The following is a 26754-nucleotide window of genomic DNA, read 5'->3' as shown; positions in this document are numbered from 1 at the left end:
GTGTCTCTTGGAAGAGACCCAACACATCAACATGCTTTGGCAACTTTAAGATATCCAGAAAAATTGTAAAACAAAGACATTCTGCTTTTCCAGAGAACACTAAATAAGTAGAAAGGGCAGTTCTCAAGTCCATACTATCTTAGGCAGTCAGCTAGGAAAAAGAGCCCTAGTGTTTATTCAAATGCTGAATGGGTCATCTTAGACCTGGAGATTATCACTGAGATATTTTCCTACTACTAAGGACAATTAAATCCCTAAAGTAGCATGTAAATAAATCCTTTGACATGAGGGAGCGATTGACGTGGGAATAAAAGGCTTTGAAAGTTCAGATTTCCTTCTGTGTTTGAAGTTTAAATAAGATTTATTTACAAAGCAAAAACCTAGTGAAAATGAAGTGTTCAGTATTATCCTTCCAATAGGAACCTGAGCTAATAGACTGTTTTAATTATAGCCCATCTTGAGCTACAATATGACTATTAAGGGTCTTGCTTCTTTGCGACTTAGGTATTGCTGTAAATGCTGAGTCAGGAAAAAAAATCAACCATTGATGTAGGCAAACCCTTAAACATACAAGAACGGAGATCAGAGGAAGGTCTTTGCTGGTCGGTGCTTTCTGTCAAGACCTCAACTAAGAGTTGTCACACCTGAACCTTGCCAGTACTGTTTTCAGTATCTTTATTGACACTCCTAATGCTGTGCTTTGTAAATGACTAAATATATAGAAGCCTTCCTCATCTCTGACCTACTAAGTGTTCTCTGAAGGCCAGGCCATTGTCCAATTCATATTTTCCCTCCCTATACCCCCTTATACAAAGTGAGTGCTTATAAAATTTCGTTGAACAAATATTTTTTCTTTGAGAAACTTCTTAGCTTGCTATCAGAGTTTTAAGGGATACGTAAGAGTTTGAGTTCGATTTCTTTCTAAATCCGTTTATGTTTGTGTGTGGAGGTGGGAGGCACACATACCACAGTGTGCAGGTAGAGGTCAGAGGACAATTTGGAAGGGTTGATTCTCTCCACCAAGTAGGGTCCAGTGAGCTCAAGTTGTCAGGTTTGGTGGTAAGTGCCTTTACCAACACTAAGCCATGTTGGTGGCCCAGAATTATATGTTGCCACAAAGGTCTCAGGAGACCTCAGAAGATCATCACATTTTTAAATGCTAAAGATCTAATGAACCAGTTAGTTTGGGGGAAATGTTTGATTGTTTTCCATGATCTACTTTTGTTTAGCAAATTTAATCTTGACTGGTATTTTTAAATAACCATTTTAAGCTAGACAAATAAACCACATTCAAGATATTTAGCTTTAATTTTATATTCATTTTAAAACCAGGCTTCAGCAAATTCCAAGGCTGTTGTTAGTTTGAAATTCTACATAGGGAAATTTGAACACAGAAGCAGCAATTAAGACTTGAATCTTAGAAGGGACAGTAAGGATGCCTGAGGCCAGCATTTTTTTTTTTTTTTTTTTTTTTTTTAACAGCAATTATAAGAGACAACTTCCTGAACTCCAGAACAGATTTTGTTTTGTTTTGTTTTGTTTTTCGAGATAGGGTTTCTCTGTGTAGTTTTGGTGCCTGTCCTGGATCTCGCTCTGTAGACCAGGCTAACCTCAAACTCAAAGAGATCCGCCTGACTCTGCTACTTGTGTGCTGGAATTAAAGGCAGTGTGTCAGCACTGCCTGGCAAGATAATTTATTTTTGAAGCCCTGGCTGGCCTAGAATTTACTATGTTGCTAAAAAAGACCTTAAACTCCTTCTATCCACCTGCCTCTATCCACCAGATGCTGGGATTACAGGTGTGAGTGATTTTGTTTGCGGCTTGTAAAACAGGTGTTTTAGGGTAGGGCAAGGAAAGAGATTCTTCTAGCCAAAGAAATTGTTGTTCCCCAGAAAGTCTTTTACATGACAAGTGGAAGAATGGATACTTTAATCATTTTATGGCTTCCCTGGGGCAACCGGCAAAGACCCTTTGAGACCTGCCTACCCCCACCCTCACCCCTACCCCACCCCTGTTGTTCCTGGAGTTGTGTGGAGGGTTGGCCATATGCAATAATTACCAAGAGAGAGTCTGGAAGACACTAAGGAGTAAAGAACAGTAGAATGTCTGAGAATGCACTGGGTCCAAGAAGCAATGTAAAACATCTTCAAAAAATTTTTTTTGTTTTTTTAAAAATCAATGAAAGACACTGAACAAGTTTTCTGGCAAATTGGAGAGATGGGACTGCGTTGTAACAAACATGACCCTGTGTATCTGAATTTTCATATCTGCAGCCCCAGCACTGGGTGTGGGCATGTTACGCCAACAGCCGCTTAGAAGCATTCAACTACAATATGGCTATTTTTTTTTTTCTCCCGTTGGAATGACTGCTTGCTTGTCATTTACTACGGGAATTCTACATTCCATGCTTCTTTTTCCACAACAGACAGATGCAATGATCAGGACACCCGGACGTCCTATAGGATTGGAGACACCTGGAGCAAGAAGGACAACCGAGGGAACCTGCTCCAGTGCGTCTGCACAGGCAACGGCAGAGGAGAATGGAAGTGTGAGCGACATGCTCTCCAGAGCACATCAGCCGGTGAGACACCGGGACTGGGGAGTAGCTGGACATACCGTCTGAAGATGATTTGTAGAGTTTCGGCTAAGAACATTTCCATAATTTTGTTTAAAAACGGTCATTCCGTATTTCGAACACAATTTTGAATGGAAGAAAAAAAAATGAGTCTTGGAGGTTGAGCTCTGTAATCTTGGAGATTTAGCTCTGTAAGGTAGAACAGAGATTTGAACAACACCGTGAGACTGAGCTCACGGATCCGGCAGTACAGTGCTTTTCTTTATGCATGAAAAACAGTTCAGGGCACAGAACCAGCATGCAAATCTGGGGGTGGTGGTCTTATCCCTGCACCAGGAAGGTGGAGACAGGAGGATGGCGGCACTGGCTAGCTACCCTACACTACTTGGCAGGGGGTTCCAGGGCAGTGAGAGAAACTGTCTTAGAGAACAAGATGATTGGCTTTGGGCTTGATCCTTGGCTTCAACGTGAGAGTGCTCTCCACATACATGTGCACATACATGTGCACATACATATGCACATGGACCCTCACTCACACATGAATAATAGTGAATGAGTGTGCAATACGCACTTAGAAACCTCACAGCCTTGTGTTCAATTCCCAGCACATAAACAAACAATAGTTATTGTCTAGAATTTAAAAGAACAACTAAAGAAGTAAAGGTATTTGGACCTCAGATGTTTTGTAAGAGTCTGAAGAAGGGTTGAGAGTGTTTACATAGAGTACTTGCCCACTACGCATGAAGTCCTGGGGTTGATCCCCATCACCAAATGAAATGGGGGTGTTGGTGGTACCTATGATCCCAGGGATCAAGAAGTGGAGGTAGGAGGATCAGAAGTTCAAGGCATCCCTGGCTACTTAGTGAGTTCTAGTCAAGCCTGTTCTACATAAGACACACACACACACACACACACACACACACACACACACACACACACAAATCTGAAAAAAGCAATATAGCCTTTGAGGCATGCCTTCCTAATCCTGTGCTTTGTATTTTCATCTAGTTTTTAACTATGTGATATCCCAGCCTTGTTACGTAGCCTCTTAGCAATCAATTAGCTAATCGTAATTAGATTTTTTTCCCTTTTGATGAGTTTATCTTGACCTAATTAATTCTTGTGAAAGCAAACAAGGTTAGATTTGATGATCTCTACATTATCTAATTATCATCAATGAAATAGCAATTGGCGAAAGAGAACAGTTACAAATGTCAGCCTATTGAACTAGATGAAGGATTAACTGGGAGTTAACTGGGATAAATAATATATGCTAACTGTTTTTGTGGCATTACTGATAGTATACTGAGGTACTTCATTATTAAAATGTTTGAGAAACACTGTTAAACAAAACAACCTATTCTACAAGGACCTTAGCATTCTTCTGTCTTTGACACCATTGGCACCCTCGGAGGTATCTTTGAGTCCTAGCACTCAGCCTTGAGGGGGCAGATGCTAGATTCACTCTGTTAGTCATTGCCCTGTGAGCTCTGCTGCTGCTGTGGGCTCTGGCCTTCAGAGGACAGATTTCTAAAAGTTCCAAGAGAAGATAGCACATTCTGTTGTGTTACTATCTGAGAAAACTTGTAAGGATTGACTGGTTTTAGGAAAACACACACACACACACACACACACACACACACACACACACACACACCCTAAGAGAGGCTAACAGGAAGTCCGTGGCTATCCAGGGTACCCTCCTATGAGTGCAGTTTCAGGAAGTCTGCTGTGAATTTGGTGGGGTCTCTCAGGAAGAGGAAGGTCCCCACACTATCTATGAGAGCTGTGGGGGAAGAAGGAGGAGACAGACCACTTCAGGGGAAGGGAGATCCATGAAGGGAGAGCAGGGGCATGGCATCCAGGAACACAGAGCAGGTCAGTGGGTTGAAGCTTACAGCATGGAAGGGAGAGGCTAGCAGCCAAGCAGGAGAGGAGCTGTGGAAGAGTGTGGAGTTCACTGACCAAGGGGCTTCCCAGCATGACTGAAGGTTTGTTGAAGATATTCTGTGTGGCAGAATAATGTTTGTGACTTCGATATGTTAATCTGGTGGCTCAGGCAAGGTTATCTGGAAGGGTCTTTATGGATTGCTTCTTGGGCTGAATGCAAAAGCTAAAACTCAGAATGGGAAGAACGTTTTGTTCAAGTTCCGGGTCAGGCCAAGACTCCAGACACGTTGATTCTTCTCTTCTAGTTTTAAACTTTTCATTCTCACGCTCCTAGGATCTGGCTCCCTCACAGATGTCCGAACTGCTATTTACCAACCGCAGACTCACCTCCAGCCTGCTCCGTATGGCCACTGTGTCACAGACAGCGGGGTGGTCTACTCTGTGGGGATGCAGTGGCTGAAATCACAGGGAAATAAGCAAATGCTGTGCACTTGCCTGGGCAACGGCGTCAGCTGCCAGGAGACAGGTAGGCAACATCTCTCTACAGTAACACCGGGGAACTCATATTTAGTTTCTGCAACATCTGTGTAAAAAATGTAAAACAATAAAACCAGAATAGTTTATAATCTTACCTCCCTGTGATAAAAATCACAATGGTTGACATTTTCCTCCAGTCTTTTTACTTTGTGTATTTTCTTCATGAGGAACAAACTGCATTGTGTTATCTGTGTTGGCCAAAAGTGATACTATGAGAGTCCTGGCTCTCTGAATAGCTAATAATCTGTATTTTGAGTTTTAAATTTGCAAATATAGATGTCTTTCAACAACTCATGGTGTCTTCTAGGTTACAAGCACATCTATCTTTAAAGTTTTCCCCCTAGAATATCCTTGTATACTATTTCTTCAGATATGAATATAACCATAAAACTCTCTCTGTCATCTTTGGACCATAATTAATAAAGCTTTGCAAAATGGAGAAACTGAGTCACGGTAGTAGAAATGGCTCTCATGGACACTAACAGAGGAACTCTGGCCCATGGCTCTATCCTAACTAATCATGCATTTTGATTGCCGTTAACCAGATGTCTCTCACTTTGTGCCTTTCGCGGCACAAGCTCAGCTTCCATTTAAATTAGAAATTTGCCACCGCTGGGGTGAGGTGGGGGTGGGGACACAACTGTACTGACCGAGACTCTTGGTTGTGCTTGTTGTAGCTGTGACCCAGACTTATGGTGGCAATTCAAACGGGGAGCCCTGTGTCCTCCCCTTCACCTACAACGGTAGGACCTTCTACTCCTGCACCGCAGAAGGACGGCAGGATGGGCATCTGTGGTGCAGTACAACCTCAAATTATGAGCAAGACCAGAAGTATTCTTTCTGTACAGACCATGCCGGTGAGTGTCCTGGGAGTAGCCGGAGAGGTGAGGAAAAGCCCTTCTGTTTGCCTGCAGTCAATCATTAATTGTGAGGCCGCACAAGAAACACCACTTTGATCTGTGTGGACCCAGAGACACAGCCAATTCCACAGCAGAGGCTGATAGCCCTTAGCACTGCTGGGGAAATGACACGGAGGGAAAAAGTCCTGTGGTGTGATTATTTTGACACATAGGGATTACGATGTGATTAACGACACTCAAGTATTGAAATCAGTGGATGATCCCACAGAGCCGATGAACACACAGGATAAATGTCAAGGGTGCCTCTACTTATCTTCTGTTTAGAGCCATATTTTACACAAAGCTATCGTTTAATCTCTTTTCCTTCTTGGCTGGGAGAACACGAGATTTAAATCTATTTTGAAAGTGAAGTTGAAAATCCACTAAGAAGCTTAGGACTCTATTATCAGATACCTTTTATTCTGCGATAGGCCCTCTGGGAATGAGCAGCCGGAACCCGAATCTGGCTCAGCCTTTGGTAGTCTCTCCTTGTTGTACACACCGAAGCTCAGCTGTAATCCTCCTTGTTGTTTGTTTTCCTGGGCAGTTTTGGTTCAGACTCGAGGCGGCAATTCCAACGGGGCCCTGTGCCACTTCCCTTTCCTGTACAATAACCGCAATTATACCGACTGTACTTCGGAGGGCAGGCGGGACAACATGAAATGGTGTGGGACAACCCAGAACTATGATGTGGACCAGAAGTTTGGATTCTGCCCCATGGCTGGTAAGACGAGGCCCTGTGAGTTAGGCATGGGGTCCACTAAACAGCCTCTTGGTGCTGATCTCTTCATTTCCCCCTAAGACAATTTGGGAAAGTATGATACCCAACTTACAGTTGCAAGTTGAGAAAACCATCGATAGCAATGGTTATCGATGTGCTTTTAAAGTCCCATTGGCAGGATTAAATGTCAAGAACTAAAACACAATCAATGCCAGGTACTTTTAAAATGTTGTGAGTCTTCACGCAAATTCACAAAATGTATCTTTAAAGCAATCTGACTCGTGGTCACAGACTAATCAACACATGGCCGGTTTGACAGACACCACAGCTCTTAAGAACCAAAGTGATCGAAATAAGTCAAATTGTTTTCTGACAAGTATTGAACTGTCTGTCCCTGGTTTACCTAAGTAAAGAAGGAAGAATCGGGTATTGCTTATTTTGTTTTTAAGTTTTGAGAGTCCTGTAGAAGACATTTGATTTTCCAAATTTAGAATCGGGAACTTGAGTGTTACGCAGTCATGTGTGGTCAGAGTCAAAGGAACGAGGAACACTTCCATTTTTCTCATTTCAATGAAAGATAGCATTGGGTTTAAGAGGGAAAGTCACTTTTCTGGGGGATTTCATTTATGCTCAGTTTTCCTTTGAACTAGAGTAAGCTGAAATAGGTGAAGTCACGAGACTGTAGTCAAGTCCAGCCTTCTGGACACTGAGAATCAATTGAACAAAATGTAAGAGACTTTTCTAGTCCTAGTATTCTGCAGCCCTTCTGGTATTTCTCTCCAGTCCCCTCGGGACTAGCTCTTTCCTAGAGAGTTCAAAACTCTCTGCCTTCACCCAGCACTGTGAATGCATGTCGTCTTCCCCAATGAGAGTTCTTAAAATCATCAAACAAGACCAATCACTTCCTGTTTTCTTCATTCCTATTTGGATCTCTTGACCACTGATCAAGTATTTCTTGATCCATTTCCAAACAGCCCATGAGGAGATCTGCACGACCAACGAAGGGGTCATGTACCGCATTGGGGATCAGTGGGATAAGCAGCATGATTTGGGCCACATGATGAGGTGCACGTGTGTTGGCAACGGTCGTGGAGAATGGGCCTGCATCCCCTACTCCCAGCTCCGAGGTACACTGGTTTATGGATGAGCAAAGGTGCAGAAAGACTTGTGTGAAAACTTGTACCTACCCAAAGCAGAGGAGGAAGCCCCCAGGGCCAGGCTTTTCATTCACTTAGTGTGCTGGAGAAGTTTCTGGTTTCCAGCAGCCCGTTGAGAAAAGCTGGCAAGAGTGCTGAGCCCTTCTAGGGCTCTGGAGACAGTCCCAGAATGTAAATACTTAGGTTGAGCCGAAAGGGTGACTTCCTAGGGGAGAGCATCAACATTTGATCCTTTTAGCTCAGGGTTATTATGCCTCTGTTTCTGTCTAGAGAAGATAAGATCACCCCCTCCCCCCCCCCCCCCTTTTTTTTCCTTTCTTTCTTTTTTGGTTTTTCAAGACACAGTTTCTCTGTGTAGCCCTGGTTGTTCTGGAACTCACTCTATAGACCAAGCTGCCTCCTGAGTACTGGGATTAAAGGTGTGTGCCGCCCCCACCCCCGCTCCCCACCTGGCAGCCTATAGGCCAGTCTTATTGGAGGCATTTTCTCAGTTGGGATTCTCATCCCAGGTATGTCTAGATTTGTATCAAGTTGACAAAATCCAACAAGCACACCCTCCTCTCCGTTCCAGAAACCAGACCACAAATTATATATATGCTATACAAATTTCTCTACTCATCTTAAGCTAACAACCAGAAATTTAAATAAAATCATCAACTGAACAAGATGTTACAGGAATTTAGACGTGTATTTGTGGAAAAACTAGTTTCTTCAGAGGAAAGCTGTAGTTTTCTTTTAATGGACCAATCCATGACAATTAGAAGTCTATTAGACAGAATAAGAGGTGAATAAAAGTTGTGTTATTAAGCTTTGAAAAAGTTTATTTTTATTCCAGTAGAAAAAGTGTTTTAGCGGGTGTTAAACCCAGCCATAGAACCTAATGCTTTGGAAAAAAAAAAAAAAAAAAAAAAGCACAGTTTCTTCTATTTCATCTGTTAAAGTTTATCACCCGTCCAACTGTCCCTTGAACAGATCAGTGCATCGTTGATGACATCACTTACAACGTGAATGACACGTTCCACAAGCGTCACGAGGAGGGACATATGCTGAACTGCACATGCTTCGGTCAGGGCCGGGGCAGGTGGAAGTGCGATCCCATTGGTACGTGGCTGCCCCCGACTGCCGAGTCCTCACCGTGGAGCATGGTTAGCCAGTGGTGGATGAGGAAAGCTATTTGTTGTTGCCAGATTGTGTTCACTCCAGACCCGACTCAGTGGTCTGCAGAGAGCTTTGCCAAGTGTGTTCTCATCCTGAGCCAGTGTGCAGTCTGTCCCGCCACTCACCCCTTGGTGGCAAGCGTGGCTTTACTTCAGTTGAGTGGAGTTAAGCTTTGTGGTCGTGAATCACAAAAAGGAACTTCCTTTTACTGACTGCAGAAACATGGGTAAAGGGCTAAGCCGGTAAATACCTCTCTTCAAAACACTCCATCCTTTGGCTCCCTGTATAACAGATAGGTCTGTGCTCATGCTGAAGGTTCAACCTGTTCCAAAAACCCAAATTCCTTTACTGCAGGAGGCAGGTTGCTTACAACAAACTGATCCTCGTGGTTTGTTTGGCCTGAGACTGCAAAGCTGAGAGATTCCCAAGAGGCTTGCTGAGAGAAGCTGCTGGTGTTTAAAACTAGCTCATTAATGTAAAACTAGCTCCTGAATTTTGAAGAAGTATATAAAAGGAAGTCATTGCAAAGTTCTTTCTTGCTATTCAAATGGCAAGTCAATTACTTTGATATCTAATTTTGAAATCTTGATTGAAACCTAATTTTTTAAAGATAATGTTCAGATTATGAATATATTACTAAAATTTTAATCTTTACATTTTAAATTTATCAGTGTTTCCCCTTTAAGAAGCTAAATATTCCTCCTTCCCAATATGTACGTTTTACTTTTTACTGCTAGTTTTTCTATAAGGTAAATTATTTGAACAAAATATTATTTTAGAGCTGGGAAATGGCTCCACACACATGTGCTTGTACACTCACATGCGCATTTACACATATCACACACATACACAATACCACACACACACCTATATATGTACAACTATTATTTTAACTATATTTGTAAGAAGAATTGCAAGTTTTTATTCTATTTTAAGAATATGCTCTCTCACATACAATGACATGTTTGGGACCTTTCTAATCGTTTCCTTGCGTACGTTCTAGACCAGTGCCAGGATTCGGAGACCCGGACATTCTACCAGATTGGTGATTCCTGGGAGAAGTTTGTCCATGGCGTCAGATACCAGTGCTACTGCTATGGCCGTGGCATTGGGGAGTGGCATTGTCAACCTCTTCAGACCTACCCAGGTAAGCTGGTCTGAGAGCGACACCCGACCTGTGGGTGGTCATGATAACAGGGCAGCGCCAGTCTCCACTGATACTCGGAAGCCCAAATTGGGGGACTTTCTCAATCCCATCCCTTATCATATTACTGTCCAATGTATTTTTACTTAAGTTATTTTCTTTTCTTCACCGTTCATCAGGTAAAAAGCTCCAGAGTCAATGAAAAGATGCATGCTACCGTTTTGCATTTCACACTGGAACATTCCAAACATTGCAGTTAATTTTATCTTCTCTCTCTCTCTCTCTCTCTCTCTCTCTCTCTCTCTCTCTCTCTCTGTGTGTGTGTGTGTGTGTGTGTGTGTGTGTGTGTGTAAAATAGTGACTTGCTCTGAAAGTAAAAAGGATTCGCTCATTCTGTTTCTTAAGGAGAAGTCACGTACATAGACAGAGGGTAGGAAGTACAATATGAGCTATAAATCTGCTCCCTGCCATCTTTAACTCTTCCTTGTGTTAAATTTCATTTGTTTATGAGATGGAATGTGGAACAAAGTGCCGGAACCAAGAGTTGAGTAACTTGGTCAACTGCACCTACACAGTTCATATACCCCAAAATATTTGTTGTTGTTTTGTTTGTTTGTTTGTTTGTTTGTTTGTTTTCTTCTACAAAGACATCATGCCTAGCTGTAATTAAGGTGTTTCTTAATTTTGGGGAAAACATTTAAAAATCACTGAATGACTGTAATGACAGATACCGAATTTATGATATTAGTCATTTTAGCAAAGTCTCCTAGATCTCCACTAATGATTTATTTATTTTAATTTGTCATCATCCTTTGAGTATGTGGGGGAAAAGGGGTGTGCCATGGCATACATGTGAAGGTCAGAGACAAATTTGTGAAGTTCTCTCTTCACTTTTCTTTAGATGGGTTCTGGGGATCAGGCTCCGGTCTCCAGGCTTGTGTGTGGCAAGCACCTTACACGGAGCCATCTTGCTGGCCCTAATTTTAGACATGAAACATGGCCTGTATTCAGAAGCAAAAGGATTTGGGGTGAGATAACAATCTACATGTAATAGAGATTATAATAACAAATTAAGTCCATAAGAGTTAAGACTAAAAATTAAGATGAAATTAATTCTGCATGAGAGAGTCACCATCCCAGAGTGATCTATGGGAGCCAAAGGCATTGGGAGCATGGGAGCAAGCTTCGAGCCCTAGCTCTGACTGCTGTGAAAGACACTAGTTGGCTTCATTCTTTCTTCTCATCTGTACAAAGGGAGACTAGCACAGTCACCTTCACAATACCTTCCTGTCCTTCACACTGACAGTCAGCTATCCAGAACGCCAGCCACTCTGTCACTCATGCATTGTTTTTATGAGCTGGGGACTTCCTCCTCTGCCCAGCCTTTAGACATTGTCAGGGCTAAGATAGGTGACTGCTTTCACAGGTTTATGAAAGCTCAGAGTGACTGGCCTCTTAACATGTATTGCTTGTTGGACTTTTAGGTTTAAGAGTCAATGTTTATATATGTATCGTTGCTTTGTTTTGTTTTTTGAGAGTCTCATCTAGCCCAGGGTTGCTTCAAATTTACTATGTAGCCAGTGGTAATCTTGAACTCCTGTCCCTCCCTCTTCTCCATTTCCTGAGTGCTGGAATTACAGGTGCACACTACTATACCTGCTCAATTTAATATAGTTTAAAATCTGATTACCAACATGCTATACAGTCAGAAAATGTATACTTAGCAGGGTTGGATTTTTAAATGCTACAGGCCAAGGACACAAGCTTACTGTGTTTACGGTTGGTTTTGGCAGGGCAATTTTTTGAAATATGTTCTCTTTTAAGACCTTTTCTTTTACAATAAGCCCACCTACATAGTCTTGCTGCAAGCGTTGAGGTAGACCAGTTGGATGGGACAGAGCCCCACCTAGTTGGAGTTATACCTGCTGACTTTGTTCCTAGTCTCTAAAAAGGGCAACATCAGAAGCCCACAGAACACAGAAGAGATTTCATGGTGCGGAGATGAGTGCTCGACCTTAGACACCGTGTGGTGCTTATCTCCATGTGGGCTTTGCTCAGTGGCTCCTGCCTAACCTGTGAGGCTCCGTGTTGTGGGAATCATAAAAAAGACCACAGATAGCTGAAAGATTGTGTCTGAGCCTTGTTCTGTTTGTTCTTCCTACTGGGTTGGTGGAGTTGTTCAAACTAACAGAAGATAACGGGAATTCGGTTGGTCAATAAGCACCTGGAAAAGCACAGCTCTCAGCAAATTAAGTAGAGAAAACCGGTTCAAGTCAAAAAAGAAATCATGAATGTTTAACTTCTCCAGGGTCACCATTATTGGAAATCACTCATTCTGACCTTATTTTCAGCTGCTTTTGGAAAGTGCATAACATGTCATCCTACCAGTGAAGATTTCACAGTAGGAATTGCTCGTAGATGTCAGAAAGGTCCATTGGAAAAATCACATTACCTAACCAGCATCAAAAGGACTATAAAAACATTTCAATCTAAATAGTATAAAATGAGAGTTTAAATTTCCTGTCTTTAAATCAAATGTGGTAGTGTAGAGTGTAGTGATGGGCTGGAATTTAATTGGCCTAAAAATCACTGACAGGTTTTTTTTTTTTCCTTTTCATTCCTGCATAAAAATGCTGTAAAATCCCCTTTGCTGTTTAGGGCAGTCTCTTAAGGGTAGAGCATGTCATGAGTTTAGGGGGCTGGAGAGGTGAGATAGCTCAGTGGTTAAGAGTGCATACTCTTCCTGCACATGAGTTTGATTTCCCAGCACTCACACTGGACAGTACAATTGCCTGTAACTCCCGTTCCAGGGGAAGCTCACTTCTCTAGCACCTGTATTTACATACTTATACCCTCGCCCACAGAGGCATTTTAAAAATTAAAATAAAAAATACTAGAATTTCAGGGTTGTGCTGGAAGTCTAAGAAAGGAAACAGCTTTGATAGTTCTGCTTCCATTGAAACACCACCCCCACTCCCCCCCCCCCCCCCCCCCCACGCGCTTTTTCATCTTCCTGTCATCCTGTGCATAGGAGTATGGTTAGTAGACAGTTAATGTCATTTGTATCATCTTAGTAGACTTAACTTAACTTTACATATTTTCCCATCTTCACATTTACTATTGATGCACTAAATAAAATACCTATGAAATGTCCCTCTACCTGAGAGATTATCGTGGGATGTCTCTAAAAGATCAGTATTTAACAGTCTTATGTAGTTGTCACAGATAACATATGGACAAACATCTCTTTTTACTGATTTATAAGGAACTTCTTTAAAAAGTGTTTGAAATTTTGTTTTTTAATCTATTTGCATTTGTGAGGCTCTTCATGCATGGATGAGGTGATTCCAGAAGGCCATGGAAATGACTTTTGTTAAGTGATCAAATGTCCAACCTGTGTGGTGTATGGAGCATATGCCTCTTTAGGAGGCAGAGTTGAGAATTTTATATGTGAATTTTTCGTTCACCTTGTGGTGTTAAGTGAAATTAAGATTCCATGAATATTTATTAGTCTTCAACAAAGTGAATTATTCCTAGTGTGGAAGTGAGTACATTATTCTAAAATTTTTTGGAGGTCACACAAGTATGTAAGTTACATATTTGTCCTGCCAAAGAAGACCTTGTTTTCAAAGAATTTAGAAGCTAAAACCATAATTAAACCTGAAAGTCAATATATTTTTCCCAAGGGCATTCAGAAAACTGCTCATAGTGTAGAGTACTACTTTATCACCGTGTAGAACTTTGTTCTGTTTCACAGAACATCAGTGAGAAATTCTTCCCTTATGTTTTTCTAAGGACTTTGTATGGGTGGCCTTTGACAAAGACAGGGAACAGAGAAGTTCAATTTCCATTCTGTAAACATTTTTCAACAAGATTTCATTATTATCCTGAATGGAATCTTCTATACTAAAAAATTCATTCCCTTCTCTTATTTTGATTATTTAAGCAAAAGAACTGAATCTATCTTTGTTAGTCATATCAAGATGTGAAAATATTTTAATTTTTAAGTATATGCTTCTAAATGTCATTTCACTTGGTAACTGCTTTAAAAAACAAAACAAAAAACTTGATCTCTTAACAGTTTGACTCACAGTGATCTTAGAGTACACTTAAGTAAAAGGAAAACTGGATGTCTTTTTCCAAACAGAGAGAAGGTTTGGCCGGATGGGGAAATAAACCTGGGTCTTTAATTATTACCTTTGTCTGTTTGTCCGGGATTCAACCCCATTTAGAAATGTTTGTTTTACATCATGCCATATGGCCTTGGGAATGTTGCTTCCTTCCTAATAGAGCCATTTGTGCTGAAACCTCACGATCCAGAATCTGTCTTAAAAGAGCGTTAATAAAATTGGCATATGAGATGTGCATTCTGAACTACATTATTCATGTTATGGACATCTCACAATTGTCTCTCAATTCTTTGAAAGCAGAGAAGAAAGCAAGCTGTGAGATATTGGGGTGGTTTTGTTTTATTTATTAGAGAAAAAAATCTAACTGCATTTCTTATGGAAAAGGCAATAATTACCAAGTAAAGTTACACCTGTTTCTAATGTAATGTCAACATGTAAAAGGTGTAGCTAAACGCAATCATTTTTATTATGCTCATATTTCCTGAGAAGCAAACAGTCTTTCATCGTGGACATCCATGTGTAATAAACTTTAAGAATACACAAGGTAAAGAAATCACACATTTTCATTTTCAGGCACAACTGGTCCTGTCCAAGTGATTATCACAGAGACTCCCAGCCAACCCAATTCCCACCCCATCCAGTGGAATGCGCCGGAGCCATCTCACATCACCAAGTATATTCTCAGGTGGAGACCTGTGAGTATTAGCTAAGAAGCCTTGGACTCTGAGACTCCTGACCTTTCTTTCTGGGTTAGGATGGGATGCTCTGTGGGGTTGTTTCTGCTTTTGAGTCAACAGATCTGATCACTTGTCAGATAGTATTTTTATTTTCTTAGTGTCTAGGCAGTCTGTAGTCAGTCAAACTGAGAATTGACATGTCAATTTAGGGTTTTGGTTTGTTTGTTTGTTTGTTTGTTTTTAATATATCTGGAGATAATTAGGTCTTTGTGTTAGAAAGCTCTTAGAAATCATAATGCTTACAATTATTCTCATCCAATGTGGAAAGAAAATTTGAAATTTTGATATCCTTTGCAACTCCATTAAAGGTAAAATTGCATTTTCAAATTATTTCCAGAGTTGGAAAACCAGCTAAATGAATATCATTCCTTTGACTCAATCAAGTCAACTGTACTTTGGTCCTCTAAAGTTATTTAGACAGAAAGGAATGAGGTAATGAGAGAAAGGAGGTGCAGGGCAGGGATTATAGTTGGTTTCTGAAAGGAAATGAACCCTAGAGTTTTCTAGCCATCCAGATGCTGCAACTATACTAAGGAGGTTATTAGTATAATAACATAAATAACATAAACTAAGGGGTTATTTGTCTGTTTGGCTTTGATGTCTCTGTCCCTCTCAGATCTGCCCTTTCCAAAGTTCATGACATAATTTGAAAAACACTGTTTTAGAAAGGAGAAAAATGTGCTTTCTAAAGTCAAATCTTGTCCAATTGTAAATAATCTAAGACAACAAAAACATTTGATTGTGACATAACTCATGCAGTGAATTTAAACTCTTTGGCGGAAATCCATGCTATTGAGATCATTCTTTTTCTTCACTTGCACTGTGTGGTCCATCATCTTGAGTAGTCAGTTGCCAGCTTAACATCTGGCAATGCTGATCAATCTGTGATGTTTTTCTCCTCTTCAATAGCTCCTGTCCCTCTTCATCTTTTTATTTTATCACCATTTCTATTTACTTTGAACTTAACTCTGAAGTTTTTTGCAAAGCCACTATAAAAGGGACATTTCCAGATAGGTACGAAGTATCCATTGAATTGATACATCTGCACATTTGATTAAATTCTTTGAATATTTTTTGGTTTGGGTTTTATTTACTATGATTGGAGACGTGTCATTTGGCCAAGACTGGTTTCATATTCCTTATGTAGCTGCAGATCTTGCTTCTACCTAGTGAGTGCTTGGTGTCAGGTGTGGTTCATTTCCCCCTCTATGTGGAGCTGGAGGTTGAACTCGGGCCATGCTAGGCAAGCACTCTACCAACTGAGCCACACCCATGGGTCTCCTTAAAATTTTAACAAAGAATTCCTTTTTGGTTCTTGTTTTTGTTTTGTTTTTTATGTAGGCAACCTGAGAGTTTACATTCTGATATTTTCTTCTGGTGGCCAAGAAAGCTTACATTGTATAAAAGTTTATTGCTAATTTTTAAACTAACATAACGGCTAATTTCAATTTCTTTCAGCATATTTGAGCAAAACTCAAATTTAAAGGATACTTGAATCACTTTCATTTATCTTCAGAATATAAACTGGCCCTAGAACATTTGAAGTATCTACAAACTTGATTGGCTAACATTTTTTTTAATCTCCAGGCATTAAACATGTATTTGATATTTAAACCGCTTTAGAATATTTACACTTAAAAGGATTTCTTGTTTGAAGTCTGGGTGTTTCTTTTCCACACAATCTATTGCAATGAGTTTTGTGGTCCATGACATATTAATGAGGTTGGACAGGATATAAGAATGTAAACCAGAGGGAAAAGATTAAATAAACTGAACTATATTCTTCTGCAGTCTTTCCCAAAGTTGGCTAACCGCTCTTGATGGCTTGTTCATTTCCAAGGATGAGTCACACAACCAGTCAAGTTGAATCTTGTTTGTGATGGCCCCAGGATCTGAGTCAAGGCAATGTTATGCTTTCCAGAGTCTCTGTAAGGCCAGAAACTTGAACTGTATCCCACCAAGTTGAAAGATAGAGTATGTGGCCTTTTCTCACTTCAGAGAGAAATGGGTCTTGGTTTATTGGAAAAGTTGAGAGAGGCAGACTTGAGGATGCTGGTATTAAATTATCCAGTAATTGGCCGTAGGGAAGGTATTCAGCACCTCAACTCTGTGATTCTGAAAAACATCATTTAACTGTTTCTCTGCCTGTAAAGTGGGAGCAGTGATGCTCTTCGCTTCTGGCAGGGAGATGAAGATTAGCAGGAGAAACAAACAAACCACCCTGGGCACACAGTAAACTACTCAGCCTAGTAATTAGTTACCATCAACAAACTCAGTAGAGGCCACTCCGAATCGAATCATTTTCTTCCAAAATGGAGCTATGAGAATCCTGGATTCTTCTTGGAACATTATTGAACACCACCTTGGAAGGATTATCCTCTCCAACGCTTGGGCCATGTTTTCTTTTTTAAATTGTCAGAAAACCTCTGTGGGCCGCTGGAAGGAAGCTACCATTCCTGGCCACCTCAATTCCTACACCATCAAAGGCCTGACCCCAGGTGTAATATATGAGGGCCAGCTCATCAGCATCCAGCAGTACGGGCACAGAGAAGTGACACGCTTTGACTTCACCACCAGTGCCAGCACGCCTGTGACCAGTACGTATCCAGCATCCTTGGGCCTGTGTGCCATCCTTGGGGCTGTGTGCCATCCTTGGGGTTGTTGCCTGCTTTGTTCAGACATGGGCTCCTCGCAGAAGAATTCTCTCTTTCTCGGCTGCTTCCTTTTGTGAATGGTGCCTGCATTTTCCTTTTGACATCCTCTGATCACAGAGAGGGTGAGCATTCTAGATAATCAGATGGCTTGTGGTTCCCCTCTCTCTAGGCAACACGGTGACAGGAGAGACCGCACCCTATTCTCCCGTGGTGGCCACTTCTGAGTCTGTCACTGAAATCACAGCCAGCAGCTTTGTGGTCTCCTGGGTCTCAGCTTCCGACACCGTGTCGGGATTCCGGGTGGAGTATGAGCTGAGCGAGGAGGGAGATGAGCCACGGTACCTTGGTGAGTAGAATGTGTGGATGGCTCAGTGTAGGTTAATAGATACTTGGCTTGGGAGAATTTTGGTCTCTGGAAAGACTCCACAGTTCACATTGAAGACACTCCCACTCCATTAAAGTCAGGAGAAGGGTAGATCCTCTCTGACCAGGCTGGGATTCCCTGAGCACCTTGCTTATCTCTGGCTGTTTATTTTTCATTTGTCTGCATACGGGACCAGAATGAGACCTGCAGTTCACAATGTTATGTTTTAGGCTTGCATAGTTACCGTCTTGTACGCCTTTTAAATATCCCAGTGGTTAGGGATCTTTTACGTTTACTAGTGCTGGTGAGAGATAGCTCAGTGAGTAGGGGTCCTCACTCCCAAGCCCGACGACCTGAGTTCAATCCCGGGGTGGAAGGAGAGAATTGAGCCCCACAGATTGTTTGACTCCTGGTCCTCTGACCCCCTCGTGTGCTGTGGCATGCATACCAGCCCCCCCCTCCCCATGCCCAATAAGTACTTGTGTGAATGGGACCCAGATCATAAAAAGGAATGTCCTAGCTGGGTGGGTGGTGGTGGTGCATGCCTAAAATCGCAGTGCTTGGGAGGCAGAGGCAGGCAGATCTCTAGGAATTTGGGGCCAGCCTAGTTTACAAAGCGAGTTCAGGACAGTCAGGACTGTTACACAGAGAAACCCTGCCCCGAAAATAAGTAAGTAAGTAAGTAAGTAAGTAAGTAAGTAAGTAAATAAGTAAATAAGTAAATAAATAAATAAATAAATAAATAAAATGTTCTTTCAACTTCCACCCATCGCTACTATCCTGATTTCTAACAATAGCTATATTTAGAATATCAGAGGGAGGTTATGAAAAAGTATACTTCTTTGGGGGAAGAAATGGAAAATGAAAGAATATACATTGGAAATCTCAGCCTACTCACTAGTACTCCTCCTAGTCTTATGAATATAGAGTTCTTAGAAGCCAGAGAAGTTTGGTTCGCTCCGGCCACTGACCTCTCCCTTTATTTCAAAGATCTTCCAAGCACGGCCACTTCTGTGAACATCCCTGACCTGCTCCCAGGCAGGAAGTACATTGTCAATGTCTATCAGATATCTGAAGAGGGAAAGCAGAGCTTGATCCTGTCCACATCACAGACAACAGGTTTGTGTGCACTAAGCCATGCTCAAAGAATCTTTTGGTGTGGGATATGATGGGTGATACGATACATATGTGTATGATTCCAGGCCTGGGAGGCCGAGGCTGTTCCAGACTAGTGTACATTACAAGACACTGTTTTAAAAGCAAATTTTTAAAGGCCCTTTTCCTAGAAAGCCTGGGCTTGCAGCAATACTGACGGACTTTCTTTTTCTGTTAGCGCCCGATGCCCCTCCAGACCCTACCGTGGACCAGGTTGATGATACTTCAATTGTTGTCCGGTGGAGCAGACCCCAGGCACCCATCACAGGTCACCTTTGGCTTCTGTGTTTACTTGGATATGTAGATGTGGAAGGAGAAAATTCTGACTAGACTGGCATCACCTTTAAATCTCCCATTTAAGTGGTTAGAAGTGTGTGTGTGTGTGTGTGTGTGTGTGTGTGTGTGTACTTCAAATCTTCCAGGGCTACTTTATTATGAATTGTTTTCCCTCAAATCCATTTACCACCACCCCCACCACATGGCATGTACAACCAGTGAAGCCAGCCCACCCCGTGGCACACTGAAGCCATTTCTAAGGGTTGCAGAGGTGGACTGTTCCTGCAAACCTGGTGTTCACTGCTGGAGAGGCAGCCGAGCTGCCGATTTAGCGTCTTCAGTGAAGGTCCCCAAAGCTGCAGACAGTCCTTATTGTAGGAAATGATAACACTCAAAGACCCTGAAAGAGAGTCTTGCTGATTCTTCACAAACAGTCAAACAAATGCAGAGGGCCATTAGGAAGGAGAGATGTATTGTTTGTCTAGCCTCGGCTTCAGAAGACTATGTATCTAGACACTTTTCTCTTAAACCTGCAGGGTACAGAATCGTCTATTCACCCTCGGTAGAAGGGAGTAGCACAGAGCTCAACCTTCCTGAAACTGCCAACTCCGTCACCCTCAGTGACCTCCAGCCCGGTGTGCAGTACAACATCACCATCTATGCTGTGGAGGAAAACCAGGAGAGCACACCTGTGTTCATCCAGCAAGAGACTACAGGCATCCCACGGCCTGGTAACTTAAAAACTCCACCTCTCCTGCTGTCTGATCTTGTAGGTCCGGACCAGACAGCAGCTCTAACCTTCCAGGGGAAGATAAAGCCTAGGTGGATTAAATTCATTCCCTTAGCCTCCGGGGTGGACTGAAGTGCAAGTCACGTGACAGGTCCCTGAGAGCGAGCTGTTTTGTCTTTGTCTACATTGCCATCACCTAAGTCATAGGTTCTCAACCTTCCTAATGCTGTGACCCTTTCACACAGTTCCTCCTGTTGTGGTGACACCCAACCATAAAATTCTTTTCGTTGCTATTTCATAACCTGCTTTGCCACTGTTATGAATCATAAGCATCTGTGTTTTCTGATGGTCTTAGGTGACCCCTGTGAAAGCGTCGTTTGACCCCAAAGGGGTCACGGCCTACAGGTGGAGTACTGCTAATCTAAATGCTGAAATATCACCACTAGGAAGGAACTTATCAAAGACAATTATTAGGTTTTCTGGATAAAAACTGGCAAGGTCTCATCTCATTTTTCCTAAGACACCCAAGAACTACTTAATCTGTTCTCTTAACAACCATCAAATGAGCCAATTAAACAAATACACCAGTTTTCCTGGAAGTATCTTAAAGGGAAAGCATATTTATTTTGTGCATTTACTTCAACTTCTTGCTTTTATACCTATCTGTAGACACTAGATTAAACTATCCATGAATATCTACACACACACACACACACACACACACAATCTCATTTTTTGAGTAAGAGGGAAAACCCAATATTGGCCAAAAACGGATGGGTCTAAGAAATTTGACTTGATTATTCAGGGTGTGAAATGCCTCGATTGTTCAGGAAGTGGACTTTTAGCCACAACCTGGAGTGGGAATTTGGAATGACACGTTTCTCTTGTCTTCTAGATAAAGTTCCCCCTCCCAAGGACCTACAGTTTGTGGAAGTGACGGATGTGAAAGTCACCATCATGTGGACCCCTCCTGATAGTGCAGTGACTGGCTACCGCGTGGATGTCCTCCCCGTCAACCTGCCTGGGGAACATGGACAGAGGCTGCCCGTCAGCAGGAACACCTTTGCCGAAATCACCGGGCTGACCCCCGGGGTCACGTACCAGTTCAGCATCTTTGCTGTCAACCAAGGCAGGGAAAGCAAGCCTCTGACTGCGCAGCAGACCACCAGTATGTCCTGTTCCTGCCTGTCTGTCTGTCCTTTTGCCATGCCTCCAGGCTCTACACCCTCAGTTCTACCTGCAATACGCTACATGCTACTCACTTCCAGGTTCATGGCTTAGCGGTCTTGAAACATCCAGCTGGAAGGAATGTTGAAGGCAGAAACAAGGGTTCCAAGGATGCCGACTCTAACATACACACCGCTTCCCACATGTGTACCACATCCAACATGCACACCACGTCCAACATGCACACCACGTCCAACATGCATACCACATCCAACATGCACACCGCTTCCCACCTGTATACCACACCCAACATGCACACCACTTCTAAGATGCACACCGCTTCTCACATGTGTACCACATCCAACATGGACACTACTTCCAACATGCATACCACTTCTAACATGCACACCACTTCCAACATACACACCACTTCTAACATACACATTTCTTCCAGCATGCACACCACTTCCAACATGCATACCACTTCTAACATGCACACTGTTTCCCTCAATGTATACCACACCCAACATGCACACCACTTTCCACATGTGTACCTCATCCAACGCGCACACTGCTTCTAACATGCACACTGCTTCCCACATGCAGGCAGCTGGAATGTAGGAAGGAGAGCATTTAAGAGAATTAGAAAAAAAAAAATGGAGACATGGAGGTGCAATCTCAGTGCGCCACTGTGTTCCTTCTCTTCCTCCTTCACCCCCACCCCCCCCCCCTAGTCTCTTTCATTCTTGGTGCTGGGAATCAAAAGTGCTCCACCACTGTTCCCAGCCCTTAAGTACATTTTTTTTGTATGTGTAATTAGATATATCTATATCAAAGTTAAAGTGTAATCTCTTAACACATTTACAGTAGAATCTGAGACAAGCAGTTGCCAGGCAGGCAGGGGTGTGTGGCTCAGGATATGGGAAGAAACTTCAGGTCCTTTTCAGCCCTGTGTCCAGGAAGTGACTGAGTGTGTCTGAACTGCCTTTTGGATTCCAAAGCTCATGCTCTCATATGACACACAACCGTCTCTGGAAAGTTCCTACAAGATGTTTTAAGTTCCCATGGGAAACCCAGTTAGCATCCTCACCAAGGAAAGTGATGATCAGTGTGATTCCTTCTGGTCGTAGAAGTTCCCCACCATGAGATGGGGGTCCTGCTTATCTGTTTCAGCTGTCACAGTCAGTCAACACGTACGTTAATTAGCGTAGTGCCTGCAGTATGGACCAAGCTGTCCTTGCCCTGAGCCTGTTCCTCCCTTAACCTTTCTGGCTCAAAGCAAATTGTGGGGTTTGCAAAGTATTTGTTTCACTTAAAAAAAAAAAAATACTGTCACTACAGTGTAACTATAATTTCCAAGGGTGGTGGTGGGTAAATCTTGCTGAGAAAATTAGCCTTTCTGAAGATGACGGGCCAGTGAAAAAGGTCAGTGAATTCTCATAACTGACAGAGTTTTGGCAAAATTCTACACTCCCCTCGGTCCCCAAGAACCTCAGTTTCCAGGGATGTGGCTCTCTAGTTTCAACCTTGAGGGGTGAAAACTTGCAATATTTGATCCAACCGGAGACTCTCAGCGTGGTAATTATTGACCTAAACATTTCTTGACATATTTCATCTTGTTTGTTTTTTTCCCCCCCAGAACTTGATGCTCCCACTAACCTGCAGTTTGTCAATGAAAGTGACAGAACGGTTCTGGTGACCTGGACCCCACCTCGGGCCCGGATAACTAGCTACCAACTGACAGTGGGTCTGACTCGGGGAGGCCAGCCCAAGCAGTACAGCGTGGGCTCCTCAGCCTCCAAGTATCCCCTGAGGAATCTGCAGCCTGGGTCTGAATACACCGTGAGCCTGGTGGCCGTGAAAGGCAACCAGCAAAGCCCCAAAGCCACTGGAGTCTTTACTACCTGTAAGTTGAAATTCAAAAGCCTTTCCTTAGGGAAGCTACGTGTTCTTAACGATGCTGTGGTTGTTTTTTTTTTTTTTTTCTGTCCTTCTACGCTTTAAAAGTTAATTTAAAAACCATAGTGCATCATTTATAGCAGTACCACTGAAAGTATGCTGTGCACTGGCTGGCGAACTGTGGATATTTGTTACTGGTCTGCTATAAGATACGGGGCTTCGCCAGAATGGGCATCACAGTGCATGACCTTTGCTTGGGCTGATAAATGTTTGGAAGCAAGATTTCCTTGCTGAAGGAAGCAGTGTGTGAATTTGCAGGTATTTCCAAGTTCCTTCTGTCCTCCTGGACTCATAACACTATGAGTCAGGAGGGCTTGGGAGGTGGCTCAGTGGATAAAGTGCATGCTGGTTACACGTGAGGACCTGAGTTCGGTTCCCCAGAATGGACATAAAAAGCCAGATGCAGTAGTGCATACTTGTAATCCTAGCACTGGGAGACAGACAGAGACAAGAGGATCTGGAGAGGTGGACAGCCAGTCTTGCTAGTCAGTAACTCCAGATTCTCAAAAACTAAATGGCAGAGGCTGTGTGTGGTGGTGCACACCCTTTTATCCCAGCACTCGGGAGGCAAAGGCAGGTGGATCTCTGTATACCAACCTGATATACATAGCAAGTTCCAGAACATCAGGACTACATAGGAGACCCTGTCTCAAAAAAATATAAATATACACACATACATGCATCTATATATTTTATATATATATAAAAAATTGTGTGTGTGTGTGTGTGTGTGTGTGTGTGTGTGTGTGTGTGTGTATAATTATATGGCAGAGACTGATAGAGGAATTTCCTTGATGCCGACCTCTGTCTTCCTCACAGACTTCATGGACATGTAGAGCACACACACATGCATATACACACAAAGAAGAAAATATTGACTAAATACCAACAGACAGAGTATCTAATATAACCAGTATCTAATATAACCAGTATCATCACGTTATTCTGGACATCAAAACAAAAACCAGCCCAGACAGCAGCAAATAGACTGAGAGGTTAAGCCAGTGATTTCTTTGAGAGCCTGGGCTGCTTCTGGCTATAGTACCTCACAGAGCTGAGACCTGGTTTCCCCTTCTCTAAACTGTAAATTCCACAGAGAGGGAAAAAGTACAAGAGTTTCTGGCCATGGCTATCCTTTTACTCAACATTTTAGAGGAAATGGCCTTAAAGCTCTTACTTAGCTACAAAAGGTGTGTATTCCCAAGCTCTTTCTCTACTAAGTGCGCTCCATTTACATGACAAAGAATTATGAGGCTGTTTCTCGCTGAGCACTTATTTGTTATTTTCAGCCTGACATCCTGAATTATGGAAGCATCTACCATAAGTATGCTTTCCGCAGTTATTGCCGTGTGCCCCTGGTTCCTGGCTTTCCAGGAGCTTTCAACAAGTCTTCTTTGACTGATTTTAAAATATGGATTCACAAAAGCATTAAAATGTAATCTAAGCCGGGCGTGGTGGTGCACGTCTGTAACCCCAGCACTCAGTAGGTAGATGCAGGTGGATCTCTGTGAGTTCAAGGCCAGCCTGGTCTACATTAGGAACATCCTGAGCAGCCAAGGATATGTAGAGAGACCCTGTCTCCAAAACAAAACAAAACAAAACAAAACAAAAACAAAACAAAACAAAAAAACAATAATCTAGAAAACTTTAGTTTGTAAATTACTCTGAAATTTCTCACAGAAGATTCTCTGTCAGCTGTCCCCCATGGGAATAATTTACCACAAATTTACTTGCCTGTATATTTGGTGTGAGTTTAAACAACGAAGGCTCTTTCCTATGAATTTGCTAATCACAGGCAAATGAAGTCTGCTTTTAGTTTGCAAGAGAATTCATTTTAAATTTTTGCTATTTTATGATGCCTGGTTTTGAGGTAGCCTAAGATCCAGTCTCATGGAGTTAATGTCTGTTTTTGTTGCAAATATCCATTTTTTTTTTTTTTAATGGATGTTCTTCAAGAGAATCAGCTTGGAGGTTTTGATGCACATAGACTCTTACTAGGTGGCTTCTGGGGGTAGTAGGAAAATTTGAATTAGCTGAAGATTAATTAACATACTTCATTATACATACTGTACTTCCCCAAAAATTTGAGTAGATGAGTAATTGAAGGATAAATGTTTAAAAAAAAAAAAAAAAAAAAAAAAAAAAAAACCAGCTCACCGAGGCTCAGACTTGAATAAACCATTGTAAGCAAGGGGTAGGTAGCACAAGTCCATCTGAACCTCCAATAGTCTCTGGCTGTAAACATCAGCAGGGCCTATGAACTTTAATTTCGGGAGCTTTAGTAAATCTGGATTTTGGAAACAACTTTTCTGAGTTTTCCATCTGCTGTTAAATTCTTAGGAGCCAATCGTGAGAAAAGTAGGGAGAATAAGCTATTTGGGGGGGGGGGTAATCCAGCCTTCTCCTGTATGGAGAGCATATTTTTATCTCTCCACAGTCAGATTGTTCCTCACCTAACAGCCCCCACCAGAACCCATAATTCATACTTAAAGGCACATCCTTTGTCTGACATCAGTTTGTGGGTTTGTGGTTTGGTGATTTTCCTGTTGTAGTCTGCCTAGGCAAGAGAGTATCATCTCGAGACAGGGAAGATTTTGCTGCCTGGCCCTAGCAATAGAAAAATACCTTGTCCAGGTGAAAGAAATGGACTGTTCTGAATTGGTTTTGTGTGTTTGCTTTGGTCCCCCATCCTCTCAACCCCTCCCCCACCGCCCCCAAACAGGGTTTCTCTGTGTAGCCCTTGGCTGTTCTGGAACTTGCTTTGTAGACCAGGCTGGCCATGAACTCAGAGATCTGTGTGCCTCTGCTTCCTGTGCTGGGGACGGGTTATTCATTCTAAATTGTTTCTGGTGGGCAGTTGAAAGTGGTCACCCGGGACTGGCTCAGGCGTTTAAAGTTAGCAACAGGTGAGCAGTGTGTGATTTCAGGTCACCAATCGGAATCCCCTCAAATGCCATGGGCTGCACAGAGAAACCCTGTTTGGGGGCGGTGGGGGACCAAAGCAAACACACAAAACCAATTCAGAACAATCCATTTCTTTCACCTGGACAAGGTATTTTTCTATTGCTAGAACCAGGCAGCAAAATCTTCCTGCTCTTGAGACAAGGCTTCAGTTCATCCAACTACAGCAGTGCCTCCATAAGTCGGTGCATACATATTTGACTTACATTTTAAAATAAAAATTAAAAGTGAGACAATAAATCCAAACTGAGAAGATAAAAATGGAAGAATTGTAATATTGGACCTGAATTCTCATGTCACATAAAAAAAAATATGGGGCTGAGTAGAGTGAAAGGTGAAAGCATTTTCTTCCTTGTTTGGGGCTGGGAATGGAGTGTAGTTGGAAGGGCACTTGCCTTCCTGGGTTTGATCTCCAGCATTTACACACACTGTGTCATGGTGGTGCACATCTGGATTACAGGAAGTGGGGGAGGAGTTCAGGCTAGCCTGAGCTACATGAGACCCTGACTAAACAAAGAAGGGAGAGAAAGAAACAAACAA

The 26754-nt window shown here is 42.3% G+C and overlaps 1 protein-coding gene across 12 annotated transcripts in view; it reads left to right on the top strand.

Moving 5' to 3' along the window:
- Fn1 (fibronectin 1) overlaps positions 1–26754 on the top strand; it is a 71996-nt gene that overhangs the window by 5490 nt on the left and 39752 nt on the right. For all 12 annotated transcript variants that reach the window (XM_036173053.1, XM_036173050.1, XM_036173049.1 and 9 more), the window contains exons 6-20: positions 2426–2581; positions 4800–4991; positions 5680–5859; positions 6449–6625; positions 7597–7749; positions 8752–8880; positions 9941–10084; positions 14785–14906; positions 17368–17545; positions 17772–17948; positions 18957–19085; positions 19300–19389; positions 19934–20128; positions 21023–21295; positions 22934–23200. In XM_036173053.1, the coding sequence (XP_036028946.1) occupies positions 2426–2581; positions 4800–4991; positions 5680–5859; positions 6449–6625; positions 7597–7749; positions 8752–8880; positions 9941–10084; positions 14785–14906; positions 17368–17545; positions 17772–17948; positions 18957–19085; positions 19300–19389; positions 19934–20128; positions 21023–21295; positions 22934–23200 (2562 nt within the window). The remainder of the gene's footprint in view (positions 1–2425; positions 2582–4799; positions 4992–5679; positions 5860–6448; positions 6626–7596; positions 7750–8751; positions 8881–9940; positions 10085–14784; positions 14907–17367; positions 17546–17771; positions 17949–18956; positions 19086–19299; positions 19390–19933; positions 20129–21022; positions 21296–22933; positions 23201–26754) is intronic.

This window comes from Onychomys torridus, chromosome 23 (assembly GCF_903995425.1).
Source record: "Onychomys torridus chromosome 23, mOncTor1.1, whole genome shotgun sequence".
NCBI classification, from domain to species: domain Eukaryota; kingdom Metazoa; phylum Chordata; class Mammalia; order Rodentia; family Cricetidae; genus Onychomys; species Onychomys torridus.
The sequence above is the reverse complement of the archived record's forward strand: the minus strand, read 5'-3'. Positions and strand labels throughout refer to the sequence as shown.